Below are 14,469 nucleotides of genomic sequence, written 5' to 3' on the forward strand. Positions count from 1 at the left end.
TTTTCAACTCTCTAGAGACAGCAGGAGCGGTAGAGATACTCTCAATGATCGGCTATGAAAAGCACCCTTGCACCCTCGACAACTACTGTGATTATTAGTATTTGACCATGCTGGTCATTTATGAACATTTGAACATCTTGGCCATGTTCTGTTATAATCTCCACCCGGCACAGCCAGAAGAGGACTGGCCACCCCTCATAGCCTGGTTCCTCTCTAGGTTTCTTCCTAGGTTTAGGGAGTTTTTCCTAGCCACCGTGCTTCTACACCTGCATTGCTTGCTGTTTGGGGTTTTAGGCTGGGTTTCTGTACATTACTTTGAGATATCAGCTGATGTAAGAAGGGCTATATAAATACATTTGATTTGATACTACATGTGCATTGAAACCTAGGAGAAGAGCATGCACTCTGCAGTGATAAACTGCAAATATTTTTTTCCTGTCTGGGAACAGTTCACGTTTCCACATTCCCCACACCAGTCTCAGTCATGAGTCTTGACCACACTCATGTCAGGTCCTCATTCTGTGTTTTTATTGGTTGTTTACTTTGCAGGATTTCGGTCCCACACATGAAATATTTCACTGAAATTTAATTTCGTAAGATCTTTCTCCACGTTCCTTCCAAAATAGCCTATGTATGTAACAATTTTGTTACACAAGTTACACCTTCCCCTGTGTTCTAAGCCCTACAATAAAAGTCTCCGTTTCACTCAATAATGACAATAAACATCCACCAGCATGCAATTAATTATATCTAGCGTTTAATGTGATATTTAAATTATTATTATTATTATTATAATTGCTCAATAATTATACTGAAATAACGTTTTGCAATCATTTTCAGAATGGCAACTAAATGGCCTACTATTGTAGGTAGGTGGAGACGCAAGACCTTAAAACACCCCCCTGCTGGCCAGTCAAACTTTCACATAGCACAGTACACTGGTTACAAAACCTATTACTGAGCTCAAGTTGCAACTGGTTATTTCTGAGAGCATTTTGCTATATTGTACACCAAATTAGCTACAGTAAAGAAAATGGACAGGACTGTTAGTCTCCCGAATCAACCAGACAAAACAACCACAGGTAAGACTTCCTGCAGTGTAGCATTGATAGCTGTTTTTAATTGTTCTCAATCAATGTCCTGTATAGGGTGTGAATGGAATGTTAACTTAAGTATAATTTGATTAATTGCTGTAGTTTAGAACTCTTGAGTAGGCTTTTAGCTCGACTATTATTAGTTCTAACGTTACTCTAGCTGGTCACATTCAAAGGGAATTTCTAATTACCACTAACTTTTTTTACATTACAGTTTCACATTTTACAATAGGATATTCCACCGTCATACACCTCATTCGGTGTCAGCAATTTTGCCTAGGTTTTAGCAGCTGGCTTTTGCTAAACGTGAACAGAAAGTGCTTGCTTGCAGGTCAGGAAGCAAGGCACAAGTCACTCAAAGCATGAGATGTGGAGCCGGTTCTGTATTATAGTCAGTCTGGCTGCGATTATTTGGGGAGGGGAGGCCAGACATTGAAGACTACAGGCCTACGTAAATGGGTGTTGCAATCAGTAAATCCATGTAGTCTAGACTAGCAGAAAACTTCACAAAAATGTCTAGCTTTGTCATCTTTTCTCAGTTTGTGTTATGCAAGTTTCAAGTGCCCCTGTGTGTTTGCAGTGCAGTTGGTGGAGAGCAGCAGCAACCCCAATGGGCTGGAACTAGTCAGCTCCTACCAGACCAACAGGGTGGGAGACCCCATGGACCTGGTTGCTCTGGCAACACAAGTACAGAGGGTAATTAAATGAATGGCATTGCAATGATCCTAATGGAATAATGATAAGGATGATCATAGTAAGCAGACTGTCATGTACAGTGGCTTGCGAAGGTATTCACTCCCCTTGGTATTTTTCCTATTTTGTTGCCTTAAAATTGATTTTTTGGGGGGGGTTGTATCGTTTGATTTACACAACATGCCTACCACTTTGAAGATGCAAAATATTTTTATTGTTTAACAAACAATAAATAAGACAAACAGAACTTGAGCGTGCATCACTATTCACCCCCCCCCCCACCCCCGAAGGTCAATACTTTGTAGAGCCACCTTTTGCAGTATTTACAGCTGCAAGTCTCTTGGGGTATGTCTCTAAGCTTGGCACATCTAGCCACTGGGATTTTTGCCCATTCTTTGACGAAAAACTGCTCCAACTCCAAGTTGGATGGGTTCCGCTGGTGTACAGCAATCTTTAAGTCATACCACGGATTCTCAATTGGATTGAGGTCTGGGCTTTGACTAGGCCATTCCAAGACATTTAAAAGAGTACCTTCTTCCATATGTTTGGGGAGTCTCCCACATGCCCTTTGGCGAACACCAAACGTGTTTGCTTATTTTTTTCTTTAAGCAATTGCTTTTTTTCTGGCCACTCTTCAGTAAAGCCCAGCTCTCTGGAGTGTACGGCTTAAAGTGGTCCTATGGAGAGATAGTCGAATCTCTGAGGTGGATCTTTGCAGCTCCTTCAGGGTTGTCTTTGGTCTGTTTGTTGCCTCTCTGATTAATGCCCTCCTTGCCTGGGCTGTGAGTTTTGGTGGACGGCCCTCTCTTGGCAGGTTTGTTGTGGTGCCATGTTCTTTCCCTTGTGTTCAAAGTTTCAGAATAAAAAAATAAATAAAAAACTTTCTTCAAACTAATTATGTGACTTCTGAAGGTAATTGGTTGCACCAGATCTTATTTAGAGGCTTCATAGCAAAGGGGGTGAATACCTATGACTTAAAAAAAAAAAAAATTAACAAGTACATTTTTTCACTTCACCAATTTGGACTATTTTGTGTGTCCATTACATGAAATCCACATAAAAATCCATTTAAATTACAGGTTGTAATGCCAGTACCATTCCCCTGCCAACTATTCTGAACCCTAACTTTGGTTTGACGTCGCCCCATAAAGAATGTATCATAATGATGAAGACATTCTGTTTGAGATTTACCTTGTTTGGTTACCTGTGTTTGGTTCCTAGGGAGATGACTTTGTCAGAGCCAACGCCTGCAACAGACTGACAGTCATTGCTGATCAAATTAGATACCTGCAGGAACAAGCCAGAAAGGTGATGGCTTATATTTGACTTTATGTAACCAATCTATGTAATTCATATAGGGAAAGAATTAAGTAGCATTAGTGATGCCAGTTGGTGTGATCTGAATGTTTTTGTTCTCTGGTGTAGGTTTTAGAGGATGCCAAGAAGGATGCTGAGCTGCACCACGCTGCATGTAATGTAGTCAAGAAGCCAGGGAACATGTATTACCTGTACGAGCGGCCCTCCGGACAGAAATACTTCTCTATCCTCTCGCCTCAGGTAAGCACATCACACCTGGGCGGCTTTCAGCAGGGCACAATACTTTGGAGCGTTCAGATATTGCTCTACTCCTAAAGATCACGTCACATTTCCATCTGCAACACTTCTAAAATTCCAATCACCCGGGAAAGCCCCCAGCACATACAGCAGCTGAAAGACTGAGTAACTGTTACAGAATGTCTACCACCATGTGGTGCATAATGATATGAGTTGGGACATTTAGATGCTCAAAGTCTGCATGTGACCCTGAAGGGAGTTGATAATGTTCTCTTTAGCCGGTTAGAGGTGGTGCTGACTGACCACTCGGGTCTTTGTGTGCACGCGCATTGGCCACAGCATGGTTGTGTAAGCACAGTAGCACACAGGATAACATTTAATGGATATAGGAAGATGAACAGTGCCACTTTAATTTGAATATAGGAACGAAACGGCCCAATGGGTGTCTGCCAAACCATAACCCTTTTAGCAAAATATGGTGCTAATATTTACTCTACTGGTCACTCAATGACTGGTGTAGGTCCACTACAATTTCTACTATCTCTTCAGAAAAGCTTAGTGGCTGGAAGTACTTTTTTTATGCTGACCCACCACCACTACACTTCTTTTTGGCTTCTTTTATCAACTTGCGTAATGGATCTCACCCATCTCTCATTTGAAGGACTGGGGTACCGGCTGCCCTCACAAGCCTTGTGGTGCGTTCAAGCTTCAATACGACATGTCCTGGACCCCTATAGATGACGTGGCGAAGAAGGATGCTGAAATCGCCATCATGGACAAAATCCTGAGCCAGCAGACAGCCCTGCCTCCTTGCTTAGAGCCCAACTTTGAGAACATCTCAAAGTAGAGCTGCAACCTGGAACAGGACTGTTTTAAAGGGGCCACATTGAGTGGCATTAAATGGTCTTAATGGACATACAGGGACAGATTTAATAGCTTGAGAAACATAAGATAACTTGGGGGAGGCAAAAATGTGTATTGTAACACACAATTAATTTTGTTTTTATTCATCTGGCTCACACTTTTAGGCAAGCTCAGTAAATCTGTTTTAATGTGAAACTTTAGTCATACAGAACTGTTTTGTGTGGAATCCTTCATTGTGTCAAAGACAGTTGAGTACGGTCTTCAAACTGCCCAAATGGGAAATATCCCACGTATAATAGCATTAGGAACCAATTCAAGGTTCTAAATACTTTCCAGTTTTGCACCAAAGGTCTTTCAAGGAATGCATTTGATTTACTTCCTTAAATTAAAGCATATTCCTTTTCACACAATGTATCATTCTTGTTCTGCTACATCACTCAAATGACATCTCTAATAATAGATGTGTCCATGTCTTAATTCTATTTTCATGGGGGAACAGGCAACCTGTCCTGTAATTGGGAGAGAATGCATTTTCTGTTTTTGGGACCTGCAAAATGATTGTACAGCTGTAATAAAATATTTAGGTATGGAATGTTTGTGTTAAGCATGAGGTTAACAAGCAGAAGTCAGTCACACATTGACTTTATTTAGAAGTTAAATTAAAATGATTTCAAAAATCCATGATTCAAATGATCAGTTTACTGAGTGCAGCTTAGAAACATATTGTCATAAGTAAATGCAACATTTCAAAAGCAAAGACAAAAGGAAGCACTGAAATCAGACAAGTGTTAAAAGGGCATTATTTAATAAAAACAAGCCATCTCTTTTATGGAGCCCACCACTTTCAGAATCAGACATCACCATTGACTTGCTGTGTGCTGTGAATCTCTTTGGTAATGTCCTCTAGATAAGAGTTAATATAAGGCAGAAGCTTCCAGTTGTCTGTAGCAATATGAACCTGTACGGCATCCTCCTCTGTGATAACCTTCAGCAGCACGTGAGACTGGGGTGGGAGGAAGAACAGCACTTTACACCTGCCTTTATCCAAGTCTGAGACCAGATATCTCTGAAAGTGCTTCTCCACCAGCTCACCCACAGCCAAATCCTCCAACTGATCACAGAACAGGCTAGTTGCAGCGTTGGTCAAATCCCCCTCAGACTGCCCTGAGCATATTTCACCCCAGATCCCCTCAAACACCCTCTGCTTCTTTTCCCTGGCCCACCCTAGGGGTGCGAGGAGGGGCAGAAACACCTCAGGGAAGGCCACATGTAGGTCTGCCAGCGGGGAGTGCCAGGAGAGGCCGTCCTCCGTGGTGAAGATAGCGCTAGCTCTCAGGGTGGTGTGGTACGGCTGCTTGGGCTTCAGCCTCAGCCTCACTGTAGGGGGCTTCCTGGTCCTGAACAGGCAAGGCACGCTGATGTCACTCACTTCCTCATAGTGGCCGTCCGTGAGGTCAAAGTGCAAGCGGATGCTGAAGAGCTTGTCGAAATGGGGGTCGTGAACTCCAATGTGTGTGAGGTGGTATTGGAGGGTGATTTCAGAGGCGAAGCTGGAACTCTGGAACTGGGCTCTGTAGTCCTCTATCCCTCCCTGTCCTGGGGAACTCTCAGTCTCACAGGCTGGTTCACTGTCTGGTTTATGCTCTGGTTTGCATTCATCTGGTTCATGTTTGTCCAGTTTGACCAGCCTCAGCAGCGGTCGCTCTGTCTGGTGCACGGTCAGACCGCTGGTCAGTTCCTCGGTCTCGCCCATGATGGCAGACAGCGAGCGCACTTTGGCCTGCCGCCCCCTTTCTGTTCCCCTCTGTGCCAACACCCCAGCCAGCTTCTCCTGGGAGAGAGTGGTGAGGAGGGTGTAGTACAAGCGGGCGTGGTCCTGGATGTCTGTTTCACCATAATGACAGGTGAGGTGCTGTAGGAGATCAGCCAGCGGTGTGAGAAGGGAGTCCAAGCTGGGGTGCAGGAGCAGGCGTCGACACACCCCCAGCACGCCGTTCCCCAGACGCCAGTCCCCGCTCACACACAGCGCGGATGAAGAGGAAGTGATGACGCACAGCAAAAAGTTGAGAGTGGCCCTCTGGAGGACTTCCCCTTCCTCTGCCACACGGGCCAGGATCCTGAGGTGCCAGCGGAGGTCTTGCAGGGTGAGCTGGGACAGCGGGGCCTCTGTGATGGTTCTTTGCAGGGCTCTTAGCAGTGCCACAGCCCAGCCTGACTCCTCCAGCCGGTCCTGGGTCCGGTCAGCCAGGTTGATGAGGTGAGGGGCCAGCCGAGTGCGTCTGAGGTACAGGTCACACAGCCTCTGAGACAGGTCCTCAGAGTAGCGCTCCACGTGGCAGAAGTGAAGGAGGAAGAGGAAGGAAGCCCTGAAGAAGGTCACCACCATCTCCCTACTGGCCTGGTTCTCCACGATATGGAGAAGGGAGGTCAGGTGATCATACAGGTAGGCCAGGCCTCTCCCCCCCTGTCCCTCCCTGTCTTCTTCTCCTTCCTCCAGGTAGACCAGAGAGAGTAGGTTCAGTCTAGCCAGCATGCTGACACTATCATTGAACACAGTGGGCACTAGGGCCGCGGCTAGCCGAGGGGTCAAGAGCACGGGCAGGCTCTCGTCGCCACTGCTGATTGGTCGGTTCTCTGGGAAGTGCAGGATGCAGTCCATGTAGAAGAGCTTCTCGGGCGTGCTCAGTAGGGGGTGTTGGGACAGGCCGACGAGACGCTTTAGAAGGAAGGCCTCATCCTCTGCGCTGAACAGGCTGTCTGTGAAAGCAGCCTTCATCAGCAGAGTGGTGTGCAGAAGACACACCTGCAACAACAAGAGAGATTAAACAATGCGGTCACAAGTCTTAAGATTTTACAGCTAGGCTTGATAAGGTTCTACCACAGCACAAGCATGGTTAGATCTGTGGATAATCTGCCATTTCTTCCATAACTCATCCTAGACAAGTAGACTGCTACTAACCTTGCATGTGCCCAATAGACGCAGCAGCTGTGCCCTGAATATTGTCGGGGAGACTGCAGGCACCATGGCAAGCACCTCCACCAGCCGTCGCAGCAGGGCAGCCTGGGATAGGGATGTGAGCAGGTAGGACTCCTCTAGGAGGGAGGAGAGTAGCGATCTCAGCTCTTTACAGTCTAGGCCCGTCTGCAGGGAAGGAATTTTTCCCATGGGGCCCAGAGTGAGGGGCGAGAAGAGGGCCAAGTCTGAGTGTGACTCAGAGTTTGGGTGTGCGGAGTCTGCACCCTCCCCCCACACAAACCCCTCGTTGCTCCCCAGTGCAGCCTTCAGGTCTCCAGCCCCAGCCCCTTTCTGCTGGGTGAGCAGATACACAGCATTCCTCAGTGCCAGGGCATGGAGCCCCGTGTAGGCCTGGTGAAGCCTGGAGTTTTCCTGTTGCCTCAGGCTACTCAGGAGCTCCAAGCGTTGGGATAGTAGGCCCGGGAGGCAAGCCTCCAGCTCCCTCAGGCAGTCGCAGGCTGTTGTCCTCAGGGGGTGTAATGCAGCCCCAGCCTGCGCGTCGTTGGTGTCCTGGGCCATCTGTAAGAGAAGGTCCAGGAAGTCTTGGGAGGCGCTGGTGTGTGAGCTAACACAGCAGGAGCAAAGGAGCACGGAGGTGAGGGCCAGGAGGAGGTGGCAGCGGAGCGGGAGGGATTTGGGGGAGCACTGGGCAAACACAGACATGAGCTCCAGGGCGGTCTCCTCTCCCACAGAGACAGAGGGGCACAGCAGAGTAGGGTGCTCAAGTAGCGGGGACAACAGTAGGACCTGAGGCAGGCGGAACAGAGGACATAATGCAGTTTAGTGGTTTAACGTTTAAACACTTTAATAATGAAAGTGCCTTCCTCCATAGCAAATGCTCTGGAACGTTCTGTGGATACATACATAGGAAGGGACTCGGGAGGCTTCAATACAATAATTGTGCCCTGAAAACGTAATGTACCTTGATGAGGTCACTGGCCCTGTCATCTCGCAGCTCGTGCAGGACCTCAGCGAGGAAGATGTCCGATGTCGTGATGCACAAGAACTGGGACGGGCTGCGCAAGAATGCGGAGATCCTCTCGGGCCAGTTCGCTGACATGGTTGAACCGAATATAGCCTACAGGTAAAAAATGACTTACTTTTATTGCACAATGTCTCTGTTTAGGTAAGGTTGGTAGCCTACGACCAGAGGTACCACTACAACTTTGATTACGGTCTGCGAAATCAGGCAAAGTTTTTCTCGACCTGCAAAACAATGTGTTGTGATGTATTCAAAGCGGTTGTCATCCGTATTTCACAGCATACCTTTTTATGTGCAATCACACCACACCGACGGTTGTTATTATCACATAGCTAGCTTCTATACGTACTCATCTGCTTATGTTCACCTCACCAGCACTAACGATCATCACACTTTTAGAGATGTTTCACTTCCTTGTCTTAGTAGTCATGTGATCAAATATCACATGGCGCTAAGTGTGCTTCAAAATAAAGGTATCCATTGGCATGGCAGCGGCCCTTGAGCTAGGTAATTCGTTTTAGCATGAACATTGAGGGCGTCATTCTAAAGTTAACTGGGTGGGGAGTCCTATGGGTTGTGAGCGTTCCGCCAATGATAAGAGCATTGTCTTCTTCAAATTGGGTTTTCTAAGGTTTGTAAATGGCTTTAGGATATATATATATATATATATATATATACACACACACGTTTTATTTAACTAGGCAAGTCAGTTAAGAACACATTCTTATTTACAATGACGCCCTACCAAAAGGCAAACGGCCTCCTTTATAAATAAGCATCAACCAGTGGGTCTTGTGACGGGTATACAGAGATTACTAGTTTACAGAGTGCAGTGATGTGTCCTATAAGGAGCATTGGTGGCCGAATGGTAAAGAACATCTAGCCGCTCGAGAGCACCCTTACCTGCCGAACTATAAATTACGTCTCCGTAATCTAGGATGGTCATCTGAATCAGGGTTAGTTTAGCAGCTGGGGTGAAAGAGCAGCAATTACGATATATTTATTTATCCAACCTTTATTTAACTAGGCAAGTCAGTTAAGAACAAATTCTTATTTACAATGACGGCCTGGAAAAAGACCTAAAGTGGGGACAGGGCCTGGGATTAATAAGATAAATACAATATAAATATAGGATGAGACAACAGAACACTACATAAGACAACATAGCAAGACAGCAACACATGACAACACAGCATGGTAGCAACACAACATGGCAGCAGCACAAAACATGATACAAACATCATTGGGCACAGCCAACAGCACAAAGGTCAAGAAGGTAGAGACAACAATACATCACACAAAGCAGCCACAACTGTCCGCAAGAGTGTCCATGATTGAGTCCTTGAATGGAGTGAGATTAAACTGTCCAGCTTGAGAGTTTGTTGCAGCTTGCTCCAGTTGCAGTTGCTAGCTGCAGTGAACTGAAAAGAGGAGCCACCCAGGGATGTGTGTGCTTTGGGGACCCCCAAAAGAATGTGACTGGCAGAACGGGTGTTGTACGTGGAGGACGAGGGCTGCAGTAGACATCCCAGACAGGGGGGAGTGAGGCCTAGGATAGAGGAAACCATGTCTAGATTAAACCTTAGCCTGCAGCTTTGATATGTGCTGAGAGAAGGACAGTGTACTGTCTAGCCATACTCCCAAGTACTTGTATGAGGTGACTACCACAAGCTCTAAACCCTCAAGAGGTAGTAATCACACCTGTGGGGAGAGGGGCATTCTTCTTACCAAACCACAAGACCTTTGTTTGGAGGTGTTCAGAACAAAGTTAAGGGCAGAGAAAGCTTGTTGGACACTAAGAAAGCTTTGTTGTAAAGCCCGGGGAGGGGCCGGCTGAGCATAAGGCTATCATCTGCATATAAATGGATGAGAGAGCTTCCTACTGCCTTAGCTATGTTGTTGATGTAAATTGAGAAGAGCGTGAGGCCTAGGATCAAGTCTTGGCGTACGCCCTTGGTGACAGGCAGTGGCTGAGACAACAGATGTTCTGATTTGATACACTGCAATCTTTGAGAGAGGTAGTTAGCAAACCAGGCCAAAGACCCCTCAGAGACACCAAAACTCCTTAGCCGGCCCACAAGAATGGAATGGTCTACCGTATCAAAAGCTTTTGCCAAGTCAATAAAAATAGCAGCACAACATTGCTTAGAATCAATGGCAATGGTGATATTATTGAGGACCTTTAAGGTTGCAGTGACACATGCATAACCTGAGCGGAAACCAGATTGCATACCAGAGAGAATACTATAGACATCAAGAAAGCCAGTCAGTTGATTATTGACAAGTTTTTCCAACACTTTTGATAAACAGGGCAAAATAGAAATTGGCCTATAACAGTTAGGATCAGCTTGATCTCCCCTTTTAAATATAGGATGAACCGTGGCTGACTTCCAAGCAATGGGAACCTCCCCAGAGAGGAGATACAGGTTAAAAAGGTCAGAGATAGGCTTGGCGATGATAGGGGCATCAACCTTAAAGAAGATAGTATCTAAACCATCTGACCCAGATGTTTTTTTGGGGTCAAGTTTAAGGACTTCCTTTAGCACCTTGGACTCAGTGACCGCCTGCAGGGAGAAACTTTGAAAAAGAGGGAAGAGCATCGGGTCTAGTCGCATTAGAAGGGGTGAGAGATGAGGAAATGTTGGATGGGCAAGGAGGCATGGCTGAGTCAAATAGGAATCCTGACTTAATGAAGTGGTGATTAAAGAGCTCAACCATGTGCTCCTTAGCAACCATATCATCAACATTAAGGGACATGGGCAGCTGTGAGGAGGAGGGTTTATTCTCCACCTTTAACCGTTTTGCAGAACTTCTTTGGGTTAGACCCACGTAGAGAGAACTGCTCCTTAAAGTAATTAACTTTGGCCTTCTGGATAGCCTGAGTGCACTTATTTCTCATTTGCCTGAACGAGAGCCAGTCAGCAAGAGTATGCGTGTGCAGAGCCTGTCGCCAAATGGAATTCGACGTGGAGTAACAGATAATTTTCTTTATTTCCATATTTGTTAACAATACCACTGAAAATTTAAAAAATAAGTTCCAAGTGTCTTCGACAGAGGGGATCAAGCTGATTCTATACCAATTTACAGAGTCCAGGTCATGAAGGAAGGCTTGCTCATTAAAATGTTTTAGCAAGCGTCTATGACAAATCAGGTCAGGTGGTTTCACTGAGCAGCCATTACGAACACAGGCTGTAAAACAGTGATCACTAAGGTCATTACAGAAAACACCAGAATGATACCTATCAGGATTATTTGTGAGGATAACATCAAGGAGAGTAGCCTTTTCTGGGTGTTTGGAGTCATACCTTGTGGGATTGGTAATAATTTATTACCATTATTTTATTTGACTAGGCATGTCAGTTAAGAACAAATTCTTATTTTCAATGACAGCCTAGGAACAGTGGGTTAACTGCCTTGTTCAGGGGCAGAACGACAGATTTTTACCTTGTCAGCTCAGGGATTCTATCTAGCTAACTTTCGGTTACTGGGCCAACACTCTAACTACTAGTCTACCTGTCGCCACAATAGTTAAATGACACACATTTGGTTCAGGACATTACTATTGTTCTTTTACTACTTTTTATTATTTCTAGTTTTACTATATAAATATCTATTGCACTGTTGAGAGATTGCAAGTAAGCATTGCACTGTACCGTTTACACCCTTTTGTAGGCCTCTCGAGTGGCACAGCGGTCTAAGGCACTGCATCGCAGTGCTAGAGGCGTCACTACAGACCCGGGTTCAATCCCGGGCTGTATCACAACTGGCCGTGACGGGGAGTCACATAGTGCGGCGCACAATTGGCCCAGTGTCGTCTCAGTTAGGGGAGGGTTTGGCCTGGTAGGCAGTCATTGTAAATAAGAATTTGTTCTTAACTGACTTGTCTGATTAAATTAATTATCCTGTGCATGTGACCAATGAACTTTGATTTGAGGACTCCAGCACTGCAGGTGGCAGTAAAATCACCAATATTAGCTTTACGTAAAAAAAGAAAGAAAATGATTTACCTGAAGGAAGAATAAAGCTAACTACTATAAAATGGCGATAGAGGAAAAGTGGGGGGTAACATGAGCTCTACTTACTTTCTGCATACATTTTTTGTTGTTGCTTATGTTTCTATTCCAGGTAATTTGCTCTAAAAGTAATACATACCTGAGGAACATAGATCTGTGCTGGGAAAGATCTTATTATGCCCAACAGGTAAAATAGTAAACCTTGAAAGAGAATAAACAAAATGAAACTTGATTGCAAACAAAATATTATTATATGTTGCTTGTTTGTTTTTTGCTTAAGAAACTTTGAGATTTATATTATGAAAAGTGCTATAGAAGTTAATTATCAGAATATTGTTTATTGTTATATTTGTTTTACTGTGAGACCTCAGCCACACCTGTTGAGTGTGGCTGGTGGCCCCACTGCCCTGAGAAAAGAACTGACTACTGGAGATTAGGTTTTCAGGACTGTCATGACAGCTGTCACTCTAAGTGTGTCAGCTTGTCACATGTAACTGCGTGACTGGACCCTCCTGCGTAAACTTCTGTTTTTTCCAGAACTCTGAGTCATACCTTGACAGTAAGTTCCCTCTTCTTCATGGAGAACTTCTTGTGTTCTGTTCTGCAGAAAAAGCCCCGATGGAGTTCATGGCTTTGCAGGCCCAGAACAAGCTTGCTCCTCATGTCACCATAGAGGACATGAAGTATTGCCTTACCTCACAGGTGAGAGGAGTCTTCATTGAGAGGTGAGTCTCTATAGCATTTCATAATCCCAATGTAAATTGTGTGAGTATCAGTTAGCAGGTGTCGTTTATTGGAAGGTGGAGGCAGTAAGACAGCTGAGAAGCAGTTAACATGATTACTTTTTTTTGCATCTTCAGGTTTCAGAAATAAATCAGGGAAGACAGGGATCTCTGCATTGATGAGCTGGTAAATGGTCATAAGCAAATTTTCTGCCTATCAGTTGAGCTTTTTAGCTGTTGAGCTCATTAGTCAGAGCCTGTTGCATTGACACATTGTGATAATAGGCTTGTCCAGGAGGGGGCTTGGGTGGAGTTGGTTTTAATAACAATATTCTCTGATGTCTCAGTGATAGTGATTATTTTTCTTCTACTTTGGAGTCTCTCTTGCATACAGTGTTGGGAGGTGAACACTCACCTGAAGCTTCATGAGATGGAGCTGGTACAGGATGAGGTGTTTGTAGTTTGCACTGCATCGCAAGGCGACAGCACATCCTCTCAGCCACTGCATGGCCTTGGAGGGTCACTATGTTCCTCCCTTTCCTCTCTTAACCTGAGTCGGTCACTTCACATGTGTTTATTAGCTAGTCATTTATGCACATTAGTTCCTTTGTTCCCTATTTGTAAGCCTCTGTAGTGTTCGTAGTCTCTAAACGTGTTGCCTTTATTTTCTATCTTGCTGTAGCATAAACGCTGCAAGTGGAGCGCAGACTGTGGCTCAAAAGGAACCTTCTGGGTTTGCGACCAGAATCATGCTCCGAAGGGCCATTGAGGACATCATTAGTGATTTGACCTACCTTCCAGCCTCACGTCTACAGAGTGCATCTGAGGTAGTGGTGGAAATCGTGACCAGTCTGATTCTCAGCATTGGAGCCAACCCTGTAAACAAAGACGCCTCTGAGGGAGAGGGGTCTACCAACATGGCACTGGTCGACCTGATAATGTGGGTGGTGATCTCCGTGCTGCAAGACCTTTCTGGTAGCCTGCAGATCACAGATGCGTTCAATGATATGAAGCAGCTACAGATCCTCTACTCCAGGCCTGTGGGCGTCAGGATTGTGCATGCCATACTTGATTACCTGCTGAGTGTGGCTGGTGGCCCCACTGCCCTGAGAAAAGCCCTGACTGCTGGAGATTAGGTTTTCGGGACTGTCATGACAGCTGTCACTCTAAGTGTGTCAGCTTGTCACATGTGACTGGACCCTCCTCCTGCGTAAACTTCTGGTTTATCCAGAACTCTGAGTCATAACTTGACAGTAAGTTCCCTGTTCTTCATGGAGAACTTCTTGTGATTGGTTCTACAACCCTGCACAGCATTGTGACCAAACTGCTAGGCAAAATATACTCTGATGCACCAAGCGAGGATGCCACACTCGTCCTTAAGGACTGGCCCTTTCTGGATGATCTGGAGCACCACCTGTCTGCTGATATTCTTGGAATATCAGTGGCCAGTGAAGAAACAGAGGCCAACTTCTACTTGAATCCAGCAGAGGTAAAAGAGATTGTCTCCTCTAAGAGCCAAATGGTGTCCAGA

At 45.4% G+C, this 14,469-nt stretch overlaps 2 protein-coding genes across 3 annotated transcripts; one reads left to right on the forward strand and one right to left on the reverse strand.

Annotated features, from left to right (window-relative positions):
* Window positions 1-841: 841 nt before the first annotated feature.
* On the forward strand, window positions 842-4,797 carry c2h1orf50 (chromosome 2 C1orf50 homolog). Its single transcript, XM_071375092.1, has 5 exons — window positions 842-1,082; window positions 1,675-1,790; window positions 3,009-3,095; window positions 3,213-3,344; window positions 4,003-4,797. The coding sequence occupies exons 1-5, from the start codon at window positions 1,034-1,036 to the stop codon at window positions 4,186-4,188; spliced, it is 570 nt and encodes a 189-aa protein (XP_071231193.1). The 5' UTR covers window positions 842-1,033; the 3' UTR covers window positions 4,189-4,797.
* Window positions 4,798-4,989: 192 nt separating this feature from the next.
* ap5b1 (adaptor related protein complex 5 subunit beta 1) lies at window positions 4,990-8,656 on the reverse strand. Of its 2 annotated transcripts, XM_071375077.1 has the most exons (4): window positions 8,488-8,617; window positions 8,144-8,299; window positions 7,165-7,968; window positions 4,990-7,008 (listed from the first exon to the last, which is right to left on the reverse strand). In XM_071375077.1, exons 2-4 carry the CDS (start codon window positions 8,279-8,281, stop codon window positions 5,056-5,058), a joined length of 2,895 nt encoding a protein of 964 aa, XP_071231178.1. In that variant the 5' UTR covers window positions 8,282-8,299; window positions 8,488-8,617; the 3' UTR covers window positions 4,990-5,055. The 2 variants fall into 2 exon arrangements, with proteins under 2 accessions (XP_071231178.1, XP_071231171.1); XM_071375070.1 differs by having other exon boundaries at window positions 8,144-8,656.
* Window positions 8,657-14,469: the final 5,813 nt, after the last annotated feature.

Source organism: Salvelinus alpinus, chromosome 2, assembly GCF_045679555.1.
Source record: "Salvelinus alpinus chromosome 2, SLU_Salpinus.1, whole genome shotgun sequence".
Taxonomy (NCBI): domain Eukaryota; kingdom Metazoa; phylum Chordata; class Actinopteri; order Salmoniformes; family Salmonidae; genus Salvelinus; species Salvelinus alpinus.

What these genes read in the sequence shown, in the direction of transcription:
- ap5b1 (XM_071375070.1), bottom strand. Translation starts at nt 8,281, where the DNA reads ATGTCAGCGAACTGGCCCGAGAGGATCTCCGCATTCTTGCGCAGCCCG. An exon ending in GGGCCAGTGACCTCATCAAG is followed by an intron (nt 7,969 to 8,143) that starts GTACATTACGTT and finishes CGCCTGCCTCAG; the next exon opens with GTCCTACTGTTGTCCCCGCT. An exon ending in GTCTATTGGGCACATGCAAG is followed by an intron (nt 7,009 to 7,164) that starts GTTAGTAGCAGT and finishes TTGTTGTTGCAG; the next exon opens with GTGTGTCTTCTGCACACCAC.
- c2h1orf50 (XM_071375092.1), top strand. Translation starts at nt 1,034, where the DNA reads ATGGACAGGACTGTTAGTCTCCCGAATCAACCAGACAAAACAACCACA. An exon ending in ACCAGACAAAACAACCACAG is followed by an intron (nt 1,083 to 1,674) that starts GTAAGACTTCCT and finishes GTGTGTTTGCAG; the next exon opens with TGCAGTTGGTGGAGAGCAGC. An exon ending in TCTCTATCCTCTCGCCTCAG is followed by an intron (nt 3,345 to 4,002) that starts GTAAGCACATCA and finishes TCTCATTTGAAG; the next exon opens with GACTGGGGTACCGGCTGCCC.